We start from the raw sequence: 21,455 nt of genomic DNA, 5'->3' as shown, positions 1-21,455 counted from the left end.
TAGTTCTAACACCAAGACCCAACAAAAAACCCCACGTGTACGTAAAGCTCCCCCAACCCTGCAGACATGATCTGACTGCTTAGGCTGGGCAAGTGTATGGTAATGAACATTTGAGATACACCTTCAATAATAAATGGCAGATTTCTGGAACCCCTGTAGCTAGATACTTATGGGAGCTATACTGAAATAAAAGACAATTCAACAGTGGGCGGAAAACAGCCCATCTAAATCCTACTTTAAGACTTAACATGTCCTCAAACATAGGATCCTCCTGTCTCGGCCTCCCACAAACTGGGGTGACAGGTGCGGGACACCATGCCTGGCTTCGACAGTGAACACTATTCTTTTTTGAAGTTACATAGAAAACTGTAGAGCTCTCAATGGAGAAACATGGGACTCTTCTAAGGATCCTTAGAGGCATATGGCTGTCACAGAGAACACAAAGGCAAACTCTTTGTGAGCCCCAGACTGAGCTGGGATTTCAGTCCTGTTCCCGAAGTGAAAAGGGCGCGTGGGAGGGTGTGGTCAGGGCGGATGGGGGGGCATTTCTCCCAGGCTCTTCCAGAAAATTCAGAGAACACATCAAGTGGGGAGGGGCCTGCCTCCAGCTCCCCCCGCCCCCGGGCAGGGCTGGGAGCAGGTACCTGCAGGATGGTGGGCATGGTGTCAGCCAAGTCATTATAGTAACTTGGTTGCTGGGTAAAGATGTTTCCTAGAAAGAAAAGAGAAAGGGAGAAGTGGGAAAGGCAGAAGGCTGGTGTCGCCAGCAGCCCTGGGACCTTCGTCCCTTGCCCAGCCTGACTGTGGCTAGGACCCAGGACGAGCCCTGGCCTCAGGCCCTGCTGGCACTGAGCTGCGGCCTGGAGCCCTCCCCTGGCTGGGAGGGAGGGGCTTCCTCGGTAGTCTCACCTTTTAAGCACCTTGCCTAGCCAATTACGTAAGTACAAAGCCCGGCCTGGTCGAACCGGCTCGGCCTGGCCTCCCCAGGGAGTGACCACGCTTGGGCACCGCGCCTTGCGTGACGGCATTGGCATTTGGAAGTGGGAGTTAGCCATCCAGGAAAATTAGGAAATATGATCTCTTTGCTCAAGAAACCTGGATGGAACAATCCAGGGTGCCTGCCAGGCCATACCTCCAAAAATGTGAGGAGACTCCAGGGAGAAATTTCTTTGAAAAAAATTTTTCCCCCGGTACTGGGGACTAAACCCAGGGGCATCCTACCTCTGAGCTACACCTCCATCTTTTTTTAATTCTGAAAAAGGGTCTTGGTAGGTTGCTAAGAGTCTCACTAAGTTGCTGAGGCTGGCTGCAAACCTACAATCGTCCTCTCAGCCTCCTAAGTACTGGGATCACAGGCATGGCCACCACGCCGGCTGCTGCCCTTTGCCTTGAACGTGCTACCATCCCTGCCCATGCTCCTGCGAGCCAGTGGCCTGTGCGGGACCTGGAGGCGGACTAAGTGCACACTTGAAGCCGGGCGTGGCGGCGCACGCTTGTAATCCCAGCATTCGGGAGGCTGAGACTGGAGGAGCGCAGTTCGTGGCCAGCCTCAGCAGCTTAGTGAGGCCCTCTGCAACTCAGTGAGACCCTGTTTCAAAATAAAGAATTAAAATAAAAGTAGGGCAGGGAGTGTAGGGGTGTAGCTTGGAGGTCGAATGCCCCTGGGTTTCATCACCAGACCTGCAAAAGAAAAAAGAAAAAGAAAAGAAAAGCGCACACTTGAGGTCGCGCCTGTAGGAGGAGCCTGTCTCCAGTGTCTGCTGTTCTCTTGACTGCTACGCGTGACGCTGCGTAGGTTAGAGCACATGGTAACTGGAGCAGCCCTGCGCTATGGCGGGTCACATGGCCTGAATTCTAGGGGTCCTTTGTCTCAGGGGTTCTGCCCATGGTTTCCTTGCTGATTACCCTGCAGTCCTGGCCTGATCCCAGAATATCTAAAAATGAATAAAATCAACTTGCCAGGAGTGGTGGTGCACATGGTACTTGGGAGCTGAGACAGGAGGGTCACAGGTTTGAGGCCAGCCTCAGTAACTTAGCAACACACTCAGCCACTCAGATCCTGTTTCAAAAAAAGGGGGGCTGGGAGCCGGGCGTGGGGGCGCACGCTTGTAATCCTGGCACTTGAGAGGCTGAGACAGGAGGATCGCACAGGCTCGAAGCCAGCTTCAGCTACTGAGTGAGGCTCTCAGCAACTTAGTGAGACCCTGTTTCCAAATAAAATATAAAATAGGTCTGGGAGTATAGCCCAGAAGTAGAAAAGCTCCTGGGGTTCCGCTCCTGGGGTTCCACCCCCAGTACCACCAAAAAGGGGGGGGGGATTGGGAAGGTGCCGAGGATGAACTCAGACACAGAATGCCTCTGGAAATTCAATCTCCAGGACCACAAAAAAAAAAAAAAAAGAAGAAGAAGAAGGAAAGAAAGAAAAGAAAAAGAAAGAAAATAGAAAAAGAAAGAGAAAAAAGAAAGAAAGGAAAAGAAAATCAGAGCCCAGACGGGGCGAGGAGCACTTCAGTCACTAGGTAGCTGGCGCTGTCATACTTTTCTGAGATGTTCCTTGATTCGGAAAGCCGGTCTCAGGAGCCTGGCCTCGCCCGGCGCTTCCCGCCTTCTGCGCGCACATCTGCGCAGCCTTCTCTGGACAGCGAGGGTTGCCCAGGCTGCCCCACTCACCTGCTCCTCCTCCTCAAGGTCAGATTGAACTCCATCGGTACAAGTGGCCCTGAGACAGCTGGGGCCTGATAGCATCCCGGCCACCCTCGCTCCTTCCCCACATGGCAGCCCTCCCTCACACCATCCTCAACCTCAGACAACAATCCCTGTCCCCTCCCTCTAACGTGAATGACCTCCAGAGTTGACTCCACCACGCAGCAGGTGCCACCTCCTCCAGGCAGCCCTCCCGACATGGGCAGCTAGAAAAAGTCTCTACAACAACAACAGGGCCCCACTGTGTTCCCACCCTGACCACCTGGCCTGAGGAGGCTCGCGGATCCCAGGGCTAAGGCCTGGAGAGGCTAGCGTTTTCAAGCACCAAGACTGCTCAGATTTCACAATCTAACCTCAGGGCTTCTGTGTCCCTTTTCTCTCCTTTATCCTATTCCAGGGACAGTGAAGATCTCTAGCTTTTGATCTCTTAAGGAAATAATAAAAAGGGAAGAGACAGCAGCGCATCCTTTGAACTGCCCTTTCTCAGGTGAGCGCAGTTGAGAAACCAGGGTGAATGGAGATACCACGGAGCAGATCAGTGTCTGCGAAAGGGCAGGGACCCAACTGACTCCAGAGAGACTCGGGGCGCGGCCCGCTTTTAAATCCTACTTGCTGACTCACATGCCGGCCTTGGGGACTGAAAAGGAAGGACAAGGCCAGCCCTGGCCTGCTGCCCAGCGGGCCCGTCCCTCTCAATGGAGCCTCACAAATTACGGCTTTGCACAAGTTTCTGTGACACTGAAAGTAGAGGCTGCTCTTGTGGCTTCGAAGGGTTGAAGAGAGCTGGGGCGTGCGTGTGTGCATGCGTCTGTCTACCTGACTGCAGACGATTCTCTGCACCCACCATTACACGTCCATGAAGGGTTTCAGGATTCCTGGCCCTAGATTTTTTTAACCACCCTCTAGGAGCTGAAGAAGAAAGAGGCTTCTCAACCTGGGAATCTGAGAATACAGAGTGTGTGTGTGTGTGTGTGTGTGTGTGTGTGTGTGTGTTTCTGAGGATTGAGACCAGGGTCTTTCTACCTCCGAGATACACCTGCTGCTCTATTTTATTATTATTATTTTTATTTGTCAGCTCACAACCCCTGCCCCCCTGCCCTTTTTCTGTAGTTGAAACTGTTTTCCTAAGAACTGTTAAGACCTCTCTTTCCGGCTGACCTCCCCAGCCCAGCCTCTCGCCTGCACACCCAGGGATGCGCCCGCACTGCCGCCTGTCTCCGTCTCCCACCTGCAGGCGGCCACGTTAACCTCGTCACCAGACGGCCGCTCACCCTGCTCCCAACTCCCCGGAGGCTCTAGGCCTTGACCTCTGGTGCTGTGCCAGGCGCTGCGCCGAGCGTGCCACTCACGGCACTCTACGTAGTCCCCAGGGCCACACTGGGAGAAGGCACCGGTCACCCACTTCAAGAGGGGCTCACCACCTTGGCTAAGTTGGCACGGTCAGGAACAGCCAGGATGTGCAGAAGCAGACCAACTCTAGAGCCTCTGAGCAACACCATGCTGGGGGCCAGAGCAGAGGGCTCCGAGCCGCCCTGGACCACACCTCGCCACCCAGCCAGCGACGGGCTCCCTGAGTGGGCCTTGCTGCTCGCACACGCCTCCTCTCGGTCTCCAGTAACATAAAGGGTCTTCCCCAGGGGAAAAAAGGTTAACTGGCGATCAGGCAGCCAGCGGCTAAAATGAAAAACCGAGGCGTTCCACTGAAAAGGCTGGATACAGTCCAGCGTGGGGGCACACACCTGCGATGCCAGTGCTTGTGAGGCTGAGAAAGGAGGCTCCAGGTCAGCAACCGAGCAGGACCCTCAGCAACCTAGTAAGACCCTGTTTCCAAATCAAAAATAAAATAGGCTGTGGATGTGGCTTGGGGGTAGAATGCCCCTGGCTTCAAGCCCTGGTGCCGCCACTTACACAAACAAAAAGAAAAAGGCTGGATACAAAATTTCATTTATACATTATGACCTAGGATGTGTGAGTGTGTGTGTGTGTGTGTGTGTGTGTGTGTGTGTGTGTGACAGAGAGAGACAGAGACAGACAGACAGACAAAGGATTAAACATAGGGGCATTCTACCTTTGAGCTATACCCTGAGACCTATTTTACTTTTTATTTTAAAACAGATTCTCACTAAGTTCCTGAGGCTGGCCTCTAACCTACGAAGATCAAATCTGTGATCCTCCTACCTCAGCCTCTCAGGCCCCGGAGTACAGGCGTGCACCACCGTGCCCAGCTAGTACCACGTCCGAGCCAGTCCCATCATCCCTGAAGCGATGCGCAGAAAAAGCAAGAACTTGGGGGCAGGTCCCCGCAGCCATATGTCCCAGCTTGGCTACCTATAAGTACACCCCAGCCCTACTTTTTAGTCTTTTTATTTTTCGAAAGAAGGTCTGAGTCGCAAAGGGCCTTGCTAAGTAGCCGATGCTGTCCCCCAAACGGCAATCCTCTGGCCTCCGCCTTCTGAATGCTGGGATTACAAACTCACAAGCCACCACGCCCGGCTTCCAGGTTCTTTTTTTTGTGTGCGGGTCTGGGGTGGAACCCAGGCATTTGACGTCCGAGCTACAACCCCTGCCCTATTTTTTATTCTTTATCACAAAGTCTTAGAGGGCCTCACTAAGTAGCTGAGGCTGTCCTTGAACCACGATCCTCCGGTCTCAGCCTCCCAAATGCTGGGATCACAAGCATGCGCCACCACGCCTGGCTCTTCCAAATTCTTAAAAGACCATATGGCACACATTTTTTTGTCTCCACCCACCAGCTGCCACCTAGTCTCTGCTTTCAGAGTTGCCGCTCATTTATCTGTGGAGTAATTTCCAGCACTGGCACTCCCAACTGCCCTGCAGCCCCCGTACATCGAGGCGTTGGCCCACTGTGACCCCTGGCTTGGCACGGAGCCCCTCTGTGCGCCCCAAACGCCACCCTGCGCACCTATCATCTTCTGGAGCAGCGGCGCGTTGCCTTTCCCAAACAGCACACAGAGGTCCAGGATCTTTGGGATGTCAAAGAGGAAGTTATTGTAGAGGATTTCTCCAAATGCAGAGGGGGAAAAGAAGTGATCCTAAGGAAAAGTAGAGAGGGGAGGGATGAGACTGGATGCGCAGACACTGTACAGTAAGAGCAAGCCCATGGGAAGCCACCTCAGGCCCTCGGCAGGACCAGCTAGTCAGTGATGATCTGCCCACGTGGTGGACACGCCATCCTACCTCACGCGCAGACCCGACAACAGCCATTCTCCCGTCCGAAGTAAAGGGAAGCAAACACACCCCGCAGGACAGCCCTGGGAGCTAAGTGTGGTGGCGCACACCTGGAATCCCAGTACTTGGGAGACCGGGCAGGAGGGTCACGGGTTCAAGGCCAGCAACTTACTGAGGCCCTGTTTTAAATAGAAAAATAAAATAGGACGCTGCCGGGCGTGGTGGTGCACGCTTGTAATCCCCGCGCTTGGGAGGCTGAGACAGGAGGATCGCACGGGTTCGAAGCCAGCCTCAGCTACTTAGTGAGGCTCTCAGCAACTTAGTGAGACCCTGTTTCCAAATAAAGTATAAAATAGGTCTGGGAGTATAGCCCGGAGGTAGAAAAGCCCTGGGTTCCACCTCCAGTACCATTAAATAAATAAATAAATAAATAAATAAATAAATAACAGGACTAGAAGTGTAGCTCAGTGGTAAAATATCCCTGAGTTCAATTCCCAACCGCACACAAAAAAAGAAAATTCAGTGTGTGTGGTACTAGGGATTGAACCCAGAGAAATTCTATCTCTAAGCTATAGCCCTGAACCAACTTTATGATTTTATTTCTTATTTGGAAACACGGTCTCACTAGGTTGCTGAGAGCCTTGATAAGGAGGCTGGCTTTGAAACTGCAATCCTCCTGTCTTGGCCTCTCGAGTACTGAGATGATGACGATGATGATGATGATGATTATTATTTTGGGTGGTACTAGGAGTGGAACTCAGGGGCTTTCTACCTCCGGGCTACACTCCCAGTGGGGAGAAAGGCCGAGGGCACAGAGGAAGCTGGTGCTGCGCGCTTCCCGGGCAGGGTGGGAGCCGGCCTGGCGAAGGCGCGTACCTTGGACTCCTTGTGGGTGGACATGCGGAGGAAGGTGAGAAAAACACTGCGGTGCAGGCGCCGCTGCATCTCCACCACCTCGGGGGTCGGGGCCACCCACTCGTCAAACTTCCGGGGCACATGGTGCAGGTAGGAGTCCAGGCACGTCTGCAGGCTCTCGTCGAAGACGACCTAGGCCAGGGGGCAGAGGAGAGCGAGGCTGCAGCCTCGGGCGAGCGGCTCGCAGCGCGTGGCCCTCAGCCTCGCCACTGCCAGCTCCCCAACCCCAGGGACAAGGGAGGACGACTGAGCCGAGGGCTGAGCACAAGCTTCTAAGAGGACAGTCTGGAAGGAGTAAGCATCGTTAGGACCGTGACGCGAGCGAGACACGGCCATCCGAACCCTCGGCTGCCGTTAAGGATGCAGTGTGAGGAGTAGACAAGGAGCACCTCCTGGGGGAAGAGACGGCAGCAGCGACACGGCAAGCCACGTGCTCTGTCTTAGCGTGGAGGCTGAGAGGATGTTACCTGGCACCAGAATTTATCGTGAGGCAAAGCCAGGAGCCAGTCGAGGTCATGGGCTACGAAGGTGGCGCGTTCCAGGTACTCCTCCACTAGGGCGGGAATGTTGTCTTTAGGGGGCGGTTTGTATAACACAAAATACCGCTCTGCCTTCTGCTCGGGGTGCTAGGGATCCAAAAACCACGTGTTACCGTGGCAGCGGTTAGTCAGCGAGGGCCCACTTGCCAACCCACGGCAAGACAACACTCGGCTGTTCCAACCGGTGCCCCTCCACGGAGCTTCTAAGCAGCAAGAACCGGCGCAGCTAACGCAGGGGGCGTGGCGCATCCCGGGAACTGTGTTTGGAGAATATTCATGACACGAGGGGAAGCTTACGGGGTTGTTATAAAAAGTGTACGTGCATACACACCGGTAGAGAATTTTTTTTTTTTCTTTTTGGTGGTACTTGGGGTTGAACCCGGAGGCTTTCTACCTCTGGGCTATACTCCCAGACCTATTTTATATTTTGTTTAGAGACAGGGTCTCACTACGTTGCTGAGAGCCTCACTAAGTAGCTGAGGCTGGCTTCGATCCTCCTGTCTCAGCCTCCCAAGCGTGGGGATTCCAAGCGTGTGCCACCACGCCCGGCTGACCAGTAGAGATTTTTAAAAACAATGTTAGGTGGACAAAATCCTAAAGCAAATAGTGGTACTTCTGGGTGGAGGAGGAGGGAATTGTGGCTTAACTACATTTTCCAACATTAAACAATGAACACGGTGGGTATTTTTGTTTTGTTTTTTTTTTTGTGCTACTGAGGATGGAACTCAGGGCCATTCCACCTTTCAGCGACACGCCCAGCCCTATTTTTTTTTTACTCTTTTTTTTATGTTTATTTTTTTGAGGGTCTAGTGATGGAACCCAGGGGCATTCTACCTCCGAGCTACACCCCTTGCCCTATTTTTAATTCTTTATTTTGAAACAGGGTCCCACTGAGTTGCGGAGGGCCTCGCTAAGTAGCTGAGGCTGTCCTTGGACGGTGAGCCTCCTGTCTCGGTGTTGGGATTACAAGCGTGTGCCACCATGCCTAGCTAACACGGTGTTATTTTTAAATTAATATTCAGCCGGGCGAGGTGGCGCACGCTTGTTACCCCAGCATTTGGGAGGCTGAGACGGGAGGATCGTGGTTCGGGGACAACCTCAGCTACTTAGTGAGGCCCTTTGCAAATCAGTGAGACCTTGTTTCAAAATGAAGAATAAAAATAGGGCTGGGAGTGTCACTCAAAGGTGGAATGCCCCTGGGTTCCACCCCCAGTACCACACACACAAAAAAAATTAACTAATTATATTCAATTATACAAGTAAAACATAAGCATCTTTCCTTTCAAAAACTTACAATACTGGGGTGTAGCATAGTGATGGAGTACATGCTTAGCCCACGAGGCCCTGGGTTTGATGCCCAGCACCAAAATAAATAAATAAAAGGAAAGAAGTAATGCAACAGAGAAGGTGAGTCGCGCCTGGCATCACACCCCCAGTCCCTGTGACCTCCCAGACGGGACCACTCAGCATCTGTTGGGTATCCTCACAAAGCTTTCTAGGTATTGACATTAAAACACAGCCATATAGCCAGGCTTTGTGGTGCATACCTGTAACCTCAGTACTTGAGAGGCTGATACAAAAGGGTCCCAGGGTTGTTTCCTTTTTGTTTCCTTTTGTTTCTGGTCTGGGGATGGAACTAGGGGCATTTGACCTCCTAGCTACACCCCCCCACCCATTTTTTATTCTTTTTTTTTTTTTTTTTTGGTGGTACTGCGGTTCCTGGAAGCCCTTCTACCTCCGGGCTACAGTCCCAGACCTATTTTATATTTTTATTTGGAAACAGGGTCTCTTAAGCCAGTGCGGCTGGCTTCGAACCTGCGCGAACCTCCTGTCTCCGCCTCCCAAGCGCGGGGATTACAAGCGTGCCCACCACGCCCGGCTTGTTCTTTATTTCAAAACAGGGTCTCACTGAGTTGCAGAGGGCCTCACTAAGTAGATGAGGCTGGCTGCAAACTGCCATCCTCCAATCTCAGCCTCCCGAATGCTGGGGTTACAAGTGTGCGCCACCATGCCTGCCTGGGACTGCAGGTTTGTGGCAGTCTCAGCAACTTAGGGAGACCCTCAGTAACTCAGTAGCACTCTGTTTGAAAATAAAAAATAAAATAGGGCTGTGGGTAGAGCTCAGAGGGTAGAGCGCCTCTGGGTTCAATCCCCAGTAACACGAAAAAAGTAAATAAATAAATAAATGTAATTAACTAAAATACAGCCATATAAAGAATTTGTTTGGGTCTGTTTTTCTTTGTGACCCAAAAAGCACTGTGCTATACATAACATCACTTTTTATTTTTATTTTTTTAATTTTTTTGTGGTACTGGGGATGGAACCTGGGGCATTCTACCTCTGAGTTACATTCCTAGCCCTATTTTTTTTATCCTTTATTTTGAAACAGAGTCTCACTAAGTTGCAGGTCCTCACTAAGTAGCTGAGGCTGGCCAGGAACTTGCAGTCCTCCTATCTTAGCCTCCAAGTACTGGGATTACAAGCAAGCTCCACCATGCCGGCTCTTCACTTTTTATATATATATATATAGAACACAATAACCCTTGCTAATTTTTTTTTAAAGCAAAGATTCTAATCAAATAGCTGCAGGTCTCAAGAGTCACAAGCCTTTAGCATGCCCTGAACAAACCTCACTTTGTTTGCCACAAAGCGGACAGGCTCGGTTTCGCCCTGGACTACAGGAGGGTGGCCGTGTCTGGGCAAGTGGTGACGGGGGAAGGCCCGCCAACCACTCAGCCATTCTAACCTCGGTCCCACTTCCAGGGAGAATGGAACAGCCACGGCCGACAGATCGGCCTCTCCAAGGACCACCGAGGCCTCCCTCCTGCCTGATGCAGGCTCCACTGTTCCTCCAGGCCGCGGTGAGTGGGTCTGCGGGACTCCCCGCCACGGCAATCCTTTTTATACCGTGGAATTCCAGGTGGAAATCTCACCGAAACGCATTCAGAACAACTGCCTTAAGCCTCAGCTCTCGCCTTCCGCGCTGCTGACGCTCATCAGCTCAGCTGGCAGGCCTGCCTACTCACTCCCCCACGCACGGCCACGCACACGCCCGGCCCTGCACTCCTCGCACTCCTGCTGACAGTTCCCGGCCGCACCGTGCCAGCGGCGGCGTGTGCACGCAGGCGCCCTGGTGCTCACAAGGCCCGGGCTCCAGCCCCGAACACAGAAAACGGCCCATCAGAAACCTGTCGGCGGACCTGAGAACGCAGGCGGAGTTCAGAGGAGCCGGAGGCAGAGGACGGCGTCCTGGGCAGCGGCACCTGAGCTGAGCGTAGAGGAGGAAAAGGACTTTTAGGTGGAAGAAACACGTTCTTCTAGAGGCACAAAAGTGGGCCAGGAGGTGCACAGGCTGCTGGTGCTGCTGGAGGATGCCGGGGGAGGCGGGAAGGCTCCTCAGACCCGCCGGCGCCCGCTGCCGAGGCGGCCCGCAGGGCGACCGCGTCCTCAGACCCGCCTGCGCCCCCCGTGAGGTCCGACGGCAGAGGATGGAGAAGGAAAGAAAGCAAAGTCGTGGGGCTGAGGAGGGGCCTGAGCTGGCCGTTTTCCCCTTTGGCTGCTGGACATTGAGCCCAGGGGCATTCCACCTCTGCGCTACCTCCCTAGCCGCCTATTTATTTAATTACTCCTCTACTTAGTGTGGCACTGGGGATGGAACCCAGGAGCATTCTACTTCCAAGTTACACCCCCTGCCCTATTTTTGATTCTTTATTTTGAAACAGCGTCTCACTGAGTTGCAGAGGGCCTCACCAAGTAGCTGAGGCTGGCCTCAAACCTGTGACCCTCCTGTCTCAGCCTCCCAAATGCTGGGATTACAAGTGTGCACCATCACGCCCAGCTCTCCCTCCTTTATTTTTTATTTTTGGTGCTGGAAATGAACCTAGGGGCATTCTACCTTTGAACTACACCCCAGCACTATTTTATTTTTTATTTTGAAACAGGGTCTCACTAGGTTACTGAGGCTGGCCGAGAACCTGCCATCCTCCTGCTCCAGCCTCCCAAGTCCTGGGACCGTGGTCCTGAGTCCCTACTCTGGAGCGTGGCCTTCCGGGAGCATCACAGATCTCAGCAGGATCTGGCCGCTGGTCCCCGCCATTCAGCCAGTGAGTCCACTCAGTACCAGGCTGTGCTCAGGAGCTGGGCAAGGCTCCGCCTGCCCCACACCTACTAATGGAGAGGCAGCTGAGACGCAGACCCTCCCTTCCATATACCTACCAAGGGATATCAACCTTACGTATTTAAAGTATACAAGGTGAGCCGGGTGTTGTCATCCCAGCATTGGGGAGGCTGAGACAGGAGGATTGTGGTTCATGGACAGCCTCAGCTACTTAGTGAGGCCCTCCGCAACTCAGTGAGACCCTGTTTGAAAATAAAGAATAAAAACGAGAGCTGGGGGTGTATGTAGCATGGAGGTAGAATGTCCCTGGATTCCATCCTCAGAACCACAAAAGATAAAAATAAAAATAAATAAATGAATAAATAAAATTAAAAGGGCAGCCTGGAGTGGTGGTATATACCAGCCCAGAGGTAGAATGCCCCTGGGTTCTATCCCCATTACTGCAAAAAAATTATAATAATAACAAGCAAATAAATAAAATAAAAGGGGGGATGCTGGGAACTCTACTCATCGGAGCCACAGAAGACTTGGGGCAGGGAGCGGCAGCTCCCACTGCACCTGCTCCCCTCCCCGGGCCATCCCAGTCTCCAGCGAGCCTGGGTTAGGGCCCGGCTGCTCTGGGAATTCAGAGGCCATTCGCTGTCCACCCAGCTCCTGTGTGTCTCATTAAGAAACCGTGTGCGCCATCCCCCTAGCCGTCTACTTCTAAGTCCTCAGGAGCTCTTCCACCCATTCCGCCCTGGACAGTTTCGCGTGGTCTCCAACTATGCTATTCAAATAGTATCTACTCCATAAAACCAGCTCCACCTGTCACTCTGCAAAAGCGACTGCTCCTTGGCTGGAGACCTAGTCACAAGCTGAGACCCAGTCAAAATAGAGCTGGGTGTGGCAGCGCATGCCTGAAATCCTAGTACTTGGGAGGCTGAAACAGGAGGGTCACAGGTTCGAGGTCAGCCTCGGCAACTTAGTATGGCCAATGAGCGCCTCCTCGACCAGGCAGCCCTCCGCCTCGGCACAGCCCCCTTCCCAGCACCCAAACGCTGCTCTCGCCATCCCTGTAGTCATCTCCATCACACCTGCAACTTCCTGCACACTCACCATGTGCTAGGCAAGGGCCAAGTCAAGGACAAGCCAACCTCGCAGCCAGTCCATCAAGCTGCACCTATTATTATTTTGTTTTGCGGTACTGGGGATGGAACCCAGGGGCATTCTACGTCCCAGATACACCTCTAGCCCTCTTTTATAAAATTCATTATTTTGAGGGTCTCACTAAGCTGTGGAGGGCCTTACAAGTAGCTGAGGCTGGCCTTGAACCTGCTATCCTCCTGTGTCAGTCTCCATCATACTAAGATGACAAGTTCGCACCACGCCCGGCAAGTTGGACCCATTATTACCCTTTTCATCCTGAGGCTTAGAGAGGCTGAGTAATTTGCCCCGGATGTATGAGGCTAACGCAAAGCCTGTGATCATTAGCTCTGCTATACTGCTGCCACCTCCAGCAACCTGGCACTGGTGTGAGCGCCAGGCTCCCTCAAGACTCCAGCCAGGCCCTCCCTTCCCCCACTCTCCCGCCCAGCTACGGCAACAAAACCCAGTTCAGAATGCCCCTCCTCCCGGAGGCTGCCCAGCTGCTTGCTGCCAGAAAACTGGCCTGCTCTCTTTCACCGTGAATCCCTCCCACAAGGCAGGGACCACACCTCTTCGCGGCTTCAGCCCCCAGCTCCAGGCTTGCCTCACTCCTTTACTGAATGTTTCCTGAGAGCCTACTATGTGCCGCGCACGGCAGCCAGAGGAGACGGGAAGAGACCAGGCCCCAGCTCTCCCGGATCCCACGGCTAACAGGCCAGGTGTTCACTCAGCAGACAGAGAAGGGCTGGAGGGAAAACCAGACGCGACCACCAAGGAGCCAGTCCCCACGAGCACTGTGGAACAGCACTGCCTGTGAACACGGAATTGCGTAGCTCCGCAGGCCTCCCTTCTCGGCACTCTCACCTCCAGAGTGTGCACTCGCCACGGGGCTCCGTCCACTTAAGTGTGGTGGCCCATGCCAGTATCCCAGTACGTGGAGGCTGAGACAGCAGGATCACAGGCTTGGGACCAGCCTCAGCAACCTAGTGAGGCCTCAGCAACTTAGCAAGACCCTGTTCCTTTATTCCTTTTTTTTCTTTCCTTTTTTTTTTTTAACTGAGGATGGAACCCAGGGGCTTTCTACCTCCAAGCTATATCCACAGCCCTATTTTTTTATTCTTTATTTTGAAACAGGGTCTCACTGAGTAGCAAAGGGCCTCACTATGTAGCTAAGGCTGGCCACAAACCTGTGATCCTCCTGTCTCAGCCTCCGGGCTCCTCTTTCTCCTTCCTTCCTTCCTTCCCTCCTCCTCCTCCTCTTCCTCCTCCTCCTCCTTCTCCTCCAACTTCTTTTTTGTAGCACTGGGAATTGAACCCAGGGGTGTCCACATGCCCAGCCCAATTTTATTTTTATTTAGAAACAGAGTCTTAGCTGGGCACGGTAGCGCACGCTTGTAATCCCAGTACTTGGGCGGCTGAGACAGGAGGATTGCAGATCCGCAGGCAGCCTCAGCAACCTAGCAAGGCCCTCTACAACTAGGGAGACCCTGTTCAAAATGAAAAAAACAAAAAAATAGGACTGGGGTATAGTGCAGAGGTAGAATACTATACTCCTGGATTCGATCCCCAGTAAACACACACGCACGCACACACGCACGCACACGCACACGCACGCACCCGTTCTGGAAAGGAAAGGAAAGGAAGCTTATGGCAACAGGTAAGGGTGTGCGGCTCTGAGGCCAGCCTGGCTGAGCTCCTGTCCTGACTCCTGATTTCCTAGTTCTGTGACCTTCAACTCTTAGTTTCCTCATGTGTAAAATGGGGACAATCAAAACACCCATTCACAGGACTGTGCTGCGGCTCAAATCGCATCATCTGGGTACAGTGTTTAGAACGGTCTGGTCCAGACAAGTAGTCTATAAATATTAGGTACTGTTACTAAAGGCTGTTTCAGAAGTAATAAGAAGCCGTCCCAGAAGGCAGGAAATAGAATACCGCGTGCCTGTTTCCCACGACTTTACTCGAGCCCCTAGAAAATACTTCCTCCCGAGTCGTCCCGGTAAGCTCATATTCTTGGGAAATCAGCAAGCGGGTCTAGGGCGTCTGGTCCCCAAGTGCGCCTTTCTTTGGTAGCCTGGCACCTCTCCACGGCTCTAATCTCTCTGCAGCTGGGAACCAGCAGGTTCCCAGCCTCCTTGGCTTTCAGTCTCCCAGGCCCTGCCGGAGTCTCTCTATGTAGCACTTCTTCTCCCAGGCAAGATAAAAGACGCCCAACCTCGGAATCGGCATTCTCACCGAAAAGTGGACAGCAGCTTAGAGTGCCCTAAAAAGGCCCACCTGAAACCTGACCACCAGCAGGGTTAAAGCCGCGAAGCCGACTGTGGGCCGGCTCCATTTCCAGCCCAGCTTGGGCTGAGTCAGAACTGTCACGGGACTAAGTGCTGTGGTCGGGAGAGGTGGGCTGGTGACATGGAAATTACGACTCAAATTTGGGCGGCTGCTCGGAAGGAAACTTCTACACCGGGCCTGGAAGGGCCCTGGCGGCTTCTCAGCAGCTGAATTACTGACCATGGCTCTTGGGTCATTCTTGGAACAGATAAGGAAGGAATTTACTTTTTGCTTCTGAAATTACAAGACCAAAAACATCCGGCAGAACGGCCTCAAGGCACGGCTCACCAGCGCTGGTGAAGTCCTCGGCTTTCCTGTCTTCGGGTCCTTGTGGGTGATCTGGAGCTGGTCCAGGGGCAGAGCTGGCATTGTGCTGTGAGACCCTCCTGAAAGGAATAAGGATGGGAAGAAGGGGGCAGACACACAGACTCCTGCGAGTAGGGCCTGCGCTGGGGCGATCCCAGAGACGGAGCAGAAGCGTCAACCCTGGCCTTGGGCCGCTCCTGTGGGTGTCCAAGGCCAGGCTTCTGCCTAACACGATAGTTGTCAATAGTGGAGGAAATGCATTCCAGGCAGCGCCTACTCCCTTTGAGAAGTACTGGCTAAAAATATCTAGATTATGTTTATTTATTTATTTATTTATTTACCTATTTATTTTTGGTTATAGGGATTGAACCGAAGGCCTCCTCCCTCCTCTGAAGGTCTCCTGCATGCTAAGCAAGCACTCTACCATGGAGCTATGCTCCAAGCCCCCCAGATTATCTTTTGTTTTCGGGGTATTTTTGGTACTGGGGGGGGGTTTGTTGTTTTTTTTGTTTGTTTGTTTTGGTGGTACTGGGGTTCCTGGGAGCCCTTCTACCTCCGGGCTACACTCCCAGACCTATTTTTACATTTTTATTTTGGAAACAGGGTCTCCTAAGCCAGCGCTCACACGGCTGGCTTTGAATCTGCGCGATCCTCCTGTCTCTGACTCCCAAGGGCGAGGATTACAAGCGTGCGCCACCACGCCCGGCAGTACTGGGCATTAAATCCAGGAACATTCTATATCCGAGTTACACCCCAGACCCTTTTTCTTTTTTTTCTTTTTGTGGTACTGGGGATGGAACCCAAGGGCATTGTATCTCCGAGCTATACCCCCAGCCCTATATTTTAGTTTATTTATTTATTTATTTATTTATTTATTTATTTATTTTTGGTGGTACTAGGGGTGGAACCCAGGGGCTTTCTACTTCCAGGCTATACTCCCAGACCTATTTTATATTTTATTTGAAAACAGGGCCTCACTAAGTTGCTGAGAGCCTCACTAAGTAGCTGAGGCTGGCTTCAAACCTGTGTGATCCTCCTGTCTCAGCCTCCCATATGCGGGGATTACAAGTGTGTGCTGCCTGGCTAGTCTTTTTATTTTTTGAAACAGGGTCTCACTGAATTGCAAAGGGCTTCACTAAGTAGTTGAGGCTGTCCAAGAACTGCTATCCTCCAGTCTCTGCCTCCTGAATGCTAGGATTACAAGCATGTACCACCACACCTGGCCACCTCCAGCCCTTTTAAAAATTTCTTGATTTGGCTGGGCGTGGTGGCACATGCCTGTAATCCCTGAGCTTGGGAGGCAGAGACTGGAAGATAGTGGTTCTTGGACAGCCTCAGCTACTTAGTGAGGCTCTCAGAAACTTAGACCCTGTTTCCAAATAAAATAGGTCTGGAAGCATAGCCCGGAGGTAGAAAGCCTCTGGGTTCCACCCCCATTACCACTAAAAAAATAAGATAAAAATAAATTAAAAATTAGTTTATTTGTAGCCAGGAATGGTGATACACGCTTGTAATCCCAGCATTTGGAGGCTAAGACGGGGGATCGTGGTTTGTGGACAGCCTTAACTACTTAGGCCCTTTGCAACTCAGTGAGACCCTATTTCAGAGTAAAGAATAAAAAATAGGGCTGGGGGTGCAGCTCGGAGGTAGAACGTCCCTGGGTTCCATCCCCAGTACCACAAAAAAAGAAAAAAAAATTTATTTGTTTTGGTATGGGGGGGGGGTTTACCCAAAAGCTTTCTACCTCTGAGTGATCGGTAGCCCTATTTTACTTTTTATTTTGAAACAGGCTCTTGCTAAATTGCTGAGGGCCTCACTAAGCTGCTGAGGCTGTCCTTGAACCTGTGATCCTCCGGTCTCAGCCTCCCAAGTACTAGAATTACAGGCATTAGCCACGACGGCAGGCTCCCAAGACTGTCTTCACCATAGCTTAGACCTGTGAGCGCCAAAAACCATTCCCTAAGGCTCTCCTCCTCTTGCTACATTCCAGCACAGGTCTGGAACATGCAGCCTCATCCAATGTTTGATGAATTAGTGAAGATGGTCTTGTAACCCTCACCAGATCTTAACCCTTAAGCTGAGCATGGTGGAGCACACTTGTAATCCCGCACTTAGATGGCTGAGACAGGAGGACTGAGGTCCGTGGCCAGCCTCAGCAATGTAGGAAGACTCTTAGTCTCAGCAGTGTAGCAAGACACTCGGCAACCTATCAAAACCCTGTTTCAAAAATAAATAAATAAGCCGGGCGTGGTGGCACATGCCTGTAATCCCAGCATTTGGGGGAGGCTGAGACAGGAGGATCGCGGTTCACGGACAGCCTCAGCTACTTAGTGAGGCCCTTTCCAATTAGTGAGATCCAATTTCAAAATAAAGAATAAAAAATAGGGCTGGAGGTGTAACTTGGAGGTAGGATGCCCCTGGGTTTCATTCCCAGTCTCACACACACACACACACACACACACACACACACACACATATAAAATCAGGCTGGGTTCATTCCCTAGCAACACACACACACACACACACACACACACACACACACACCTTAACCCTTTTAAGAGCCATGGGCCAGCCTCAGCAATGTAGAAAGACTCTTAGTCTCAGCAATGTAGTAAGACACTCGGCAACCTATCAAAACCCTGTTTCAAAAATAAATAAATAAGCTGGGCATGGTGGTACATGCCTCTAATCCCAGTACTTGGGAGGCTGAGACAGGAGGACTACAGGTTAGAGGACGGCCTTAGCAACTAAGTGAGGCCTGTTTCCATATAAAAAGGACTAAGGATATAGCCTAGAGGTAGAATGCACCTGGGTTCCATCCCCAGTGCAAAAAAAGAAAAAAAGCCACAGGCCTTTCCCTGCTTGTAGGGGATGTTAAAATCTCACAACCTAGTCAGGCGTGGTGGTGCACGCTTTTAATCCCCGCACTTGGGAGGCTGAGACAGGAGGATCGCGCAGGTTCAAAGCCAGCCTCAGCTACTTAGTGAGGCTCTTGGCAACTTAGTGAGACCCTGTTTCCAAAAATAAAAAAGTATAAAATGGGTCTGGGAGTATAGCCCGGAGGTAGAAAACCTCTGGGTTCCACCCCAGTACCACCAAAAAAAAAAAAAAAAAAAAAAAAAATCTCACAACCTCTCTAAGGTGTCAAAGAAAAAACTGACATGATGAACAGAACAATGGAGATGAAGAGAAAGTTCACAGAACTCTGCCAGCACAAACTCCTGTCCACAGAGGCCTGAAACTGGCCTCAAAGCCAGGGAGCTGGGCTGGAGGTGGAGTTCGGTGGCCAAGTGTGCTTAGTGTATGTCAGGCCCTGCATTCAACCCTAAGCATAAAAACTAATAATAATCATAATAATCCCGGGAGTAGTGGCAGACCCCAGGTCTCCTGCCTTCCCATCCAGTGGTCCAATGTTCTTTTCACAATACCATTTGGCCTGACCCACAGGATGGACACACATATTGGCTGACTCATGGAGTAGAAAGGAATCAGGCCCCTCCACAGACATGCCTTCCCAGGCCAGCAAGGAGCCGGGCGTGGGGACGCACTCCTATAATCCCAGTATTTGGGAGGCTGAAACAGGAGAACACAGGCTCAGGACCAATCTCAGAAACTTAGCAAGACCCTGTTTCAACATTAAAAAAATAAATAAAAAAAATTGCTGGGCCGGGCGTGGTGGCACATGCTTGTAATCCCCATGCTTGGGAGGTGGAGACAGGAGGATCGCGCAGGACCCTGTTTCCAAAAATAAAAAAGTATAAAATGGGTCTGGGAGTGTAGCCCGGAAGTAGAAGGGCTTCCAGGAACCACAGTACCAAAGGAAAAAAAAAAAGTGCTGGGAGCTGGGCGTGGTGGTGCACGCTTGTAATCCCAGCATTCGGGAGGCTGAGACCAGAGGACTGCAGTTCGCGGACAGCCTCAGCTACTTAGGCCCTCTGCAACTTAGTGAGACCCAGTTTCAAAATAAATAATAAAAATAGGGGCAGGGGGTGTAGCTGGGAGTTTGAATGCTCCTGGGTTCCATCCCCAACCCGCAAAAAAAAAAAAAAGAAAACTGCCGTGGGTGGAGCCCAGAGGTAGAATGCCTGAGTTCAATTTTCCAGTACTTCTCCACCGCCCCAAAAAAGGCCAGCATGGTCTCAGTTGACAACAGGAAGGCAGATCAAGGCCGGGAGGAGAAACTGTCACCCCCAACTCCTGACAGAGGAGCGAAGGGGTGTGGCCTGACTCGCCTTATGGGGCATGGCATCTCAAGCACTGGCCAGGGCTGGTGACATGCGCAGTCTGCCAAGGACCAGATGCTCAGTGCTCTCCTCTGTGCTTTTCTTCCCATGTTACTCTGCTCACAGCAACTCCAAGGTTGGTGCCATCACTGTCCTCATGTTGCCAATGAAGAAACAGGCCTCACGGCTGGCAGGCGGGGAAGCTGGCGGGGAAGCCGGCAGGGAGGCCAGCGGGGAGGCAGGCTGGCTCCTGGCCGCTTGCTGTTCTATCTTGTTTGGTGTTCAGTCAAACTTAGGGGTGGGGGGACCAGGAAAGCATTCCCAGAGGAAAGCCAACGCGGCAGGAAAGGGGCTGCAGGTGTACAAGTCATTGGTAGCATGTGCACCGCAAAAGATACCAACACACAAATGAGTCAGGAGAGGAGTCGTGATCGTAGAGATGTGCCAGGGAAGGGCCGTGCCCCGAGGCAGAGCGAACAGGAGAGCAGAGGGAAGCAGGTAGAAGCAGCGAGGTGTACAGGAATCTTGCTTCTGGTCTGTGTTGTTTGTTTTTATTTATTTTAGGAGACAAGGCCTCACAGTTATCCAGGCTGGTCCCAAAATCTTGGGCCCAAAGCAATTTTCCTGCCTTAGCCTCCTAGCTTAGGACTACAGGCTTGGGCCACTGCTCCCAGCTATGTCTTGGCCGCCGCCGCCCTCCTCCTCCTCCTCCTTCTCCTCCTCCTCCTCCTCCTCCTTCTTGTGTGAATGTATGTGTTTGGTACTGGGCACTGAATCCTGAGGCTTTCTACCTCCAAGCTACATCCCTAGTTCTTCTTATTCTATTATTATTATTATTATTATTATTATTATTATTATTAATCGTACTGGAGATGGAACCCAGAGGCATTCTACCTCTGAGCTACACCCCCAGCCCTATTTTTCATTCTTTATTTTGAAACAGGGTCTTACTCAGTTGCGGAGGGCCTAAGTAGCTGAGGCTGGCTGCTAACTGCGATCCTCCTGTCTCAGCCTCCCAAATGCTGGGATTACAAGTGTGCGCCGGCTAATTCTTTTATTTTGAAATAGGGTCTTGCTGAGCATGGTGGCACATGCTTATAATCCCAGTACTTGGGAAGCTGAGACAGGAGGATCTCGGGTTCGCAGGTTCACAGCCAACCTCAAACGGGCCTCAAACCTGAAGTACTGGGATTATAAGTATGTGCCACCACGCCCAGTTTATGTATGTTCCTTCCAATCAAGTCATTATTTTACTAGCCTTTCCCCACAACCCAATTAAGGATGAGAAGGATTACCTTGTTCCAAAAAAGGTCCTGATTTATGCAAGGCAAATACACTGGCAGTCCAATTGAATCTGATGCCCAGCTCCTTCGCCTCAGCACTTGGGGTTCTTGTGCTTGACATGCTAAGATATGCTTTTTTCCTAACCCCTGATGATGGTGGGAGGGCAGTTACAAACACTAGTGAGGCTGTCATAGTGGTGCTACCCTATAATCCCAGTACTTGGGAGGCCAAGACAGGAGAACTGCAGGTTCTAGACCATCCTCAGCAACTTAGTGAAACCCTCAGCAACTCAGCAAGACCCCATTTCAATACAAAAAATAAAAAAAGGGCTGGAGCCGGGGTGGTGACACATGCCTGTAATCTCAGTACTAGGGAGGCGGAGACAGGAGGATCACAAATTCATGGCCAGATTCACCAACTTAGTGAGACCCTGTTTCAAGACAAAAATTAAAATAGGACTGGGGGTGTATCTCAAATGTAGAATGCCCCTGAGTTCTCTCCCCGGTACCACAAAAATGGGGGGGGGCAAGGGATGTAGCTTGAAGGTAGAACACCCCTGGGTTCAATCCCTAGGATGAAAGAATAGAGAGACAGAGACAGACAGACAGACAGACAGAGACAAAGAGACAGAAAGACAGAAAGAGAGAGCAAAAAAGAAGCACCAGTAGGAGCCAGGCATGGGGATGCATGCCTATCACTCCCGTCACCTGGAGGCTGAGGCAG

At 51.7% G+C, this 21,455-nt stretch overlaps 1 protein-coding gene across 8 annotated transcripts in view; it reads right to left on the bottom strand.

Annotated features, from left to right (window-relative positions):
- Window positions 1-15,288, bottom strand: part of ASCC2 (activating signal cointegrator 1 complex subunit 2) — a gene marked incomplete at its 5' end in the record, with an annotated part of 50,534 nt that extends 35,246 nt beyond the window's left edge. For 4 of the 8 annotated variants that reach the window (XM_080717871.1, XM_080717872.1, XM_080717873.1 and 1 more), the window contains 4 exons: window positions 645-712; window positions 5,627-5,756; window positions 6,769-6,939; window positions 15,208-15,288. In XM_080717871.1, coding sequence (XP_080573997.1) covers window positions 645-712; window positions 5,627-5,756; window positions 6,769-6,939; window positions 15,208-15,288 — 450 coding nt within the window. Of the gene's footprint in view, window positions 1-644; window positions 713-5,626; window positions 5,757-6,768; window positions 6,940-7,274; window positions 7,434-15,207 lie in introns of all 8 variants that reach the window. The other 4 variants (XM_080717868.1, XM_080717869.1, XM_080717870.1 and 1 more) reach the window with 2 other exon arrangements.
- Between the last annotated feature and the right edge of the window lie 6,167 nt (window positions 15,289-21,455).

Source organism: Muscardinus avellanarius, assembly GCF_963383645.1.
Source record: "Muscardinus avellanarius genome assembly, chromosome: 21".
In the NCBI taxonomy this organism is placed as follows: Eukaryota; Metazoa; Chordata; class Mammalia; order Rodentia; family Gliridae; genus Muscardinus; species Muscardinus avellanarius.
The sequence above is the reverse complement of the archived record's forward strand: the minus strand, read 5'-3'. Positions and strand labels throughout refer to the sequence as shown.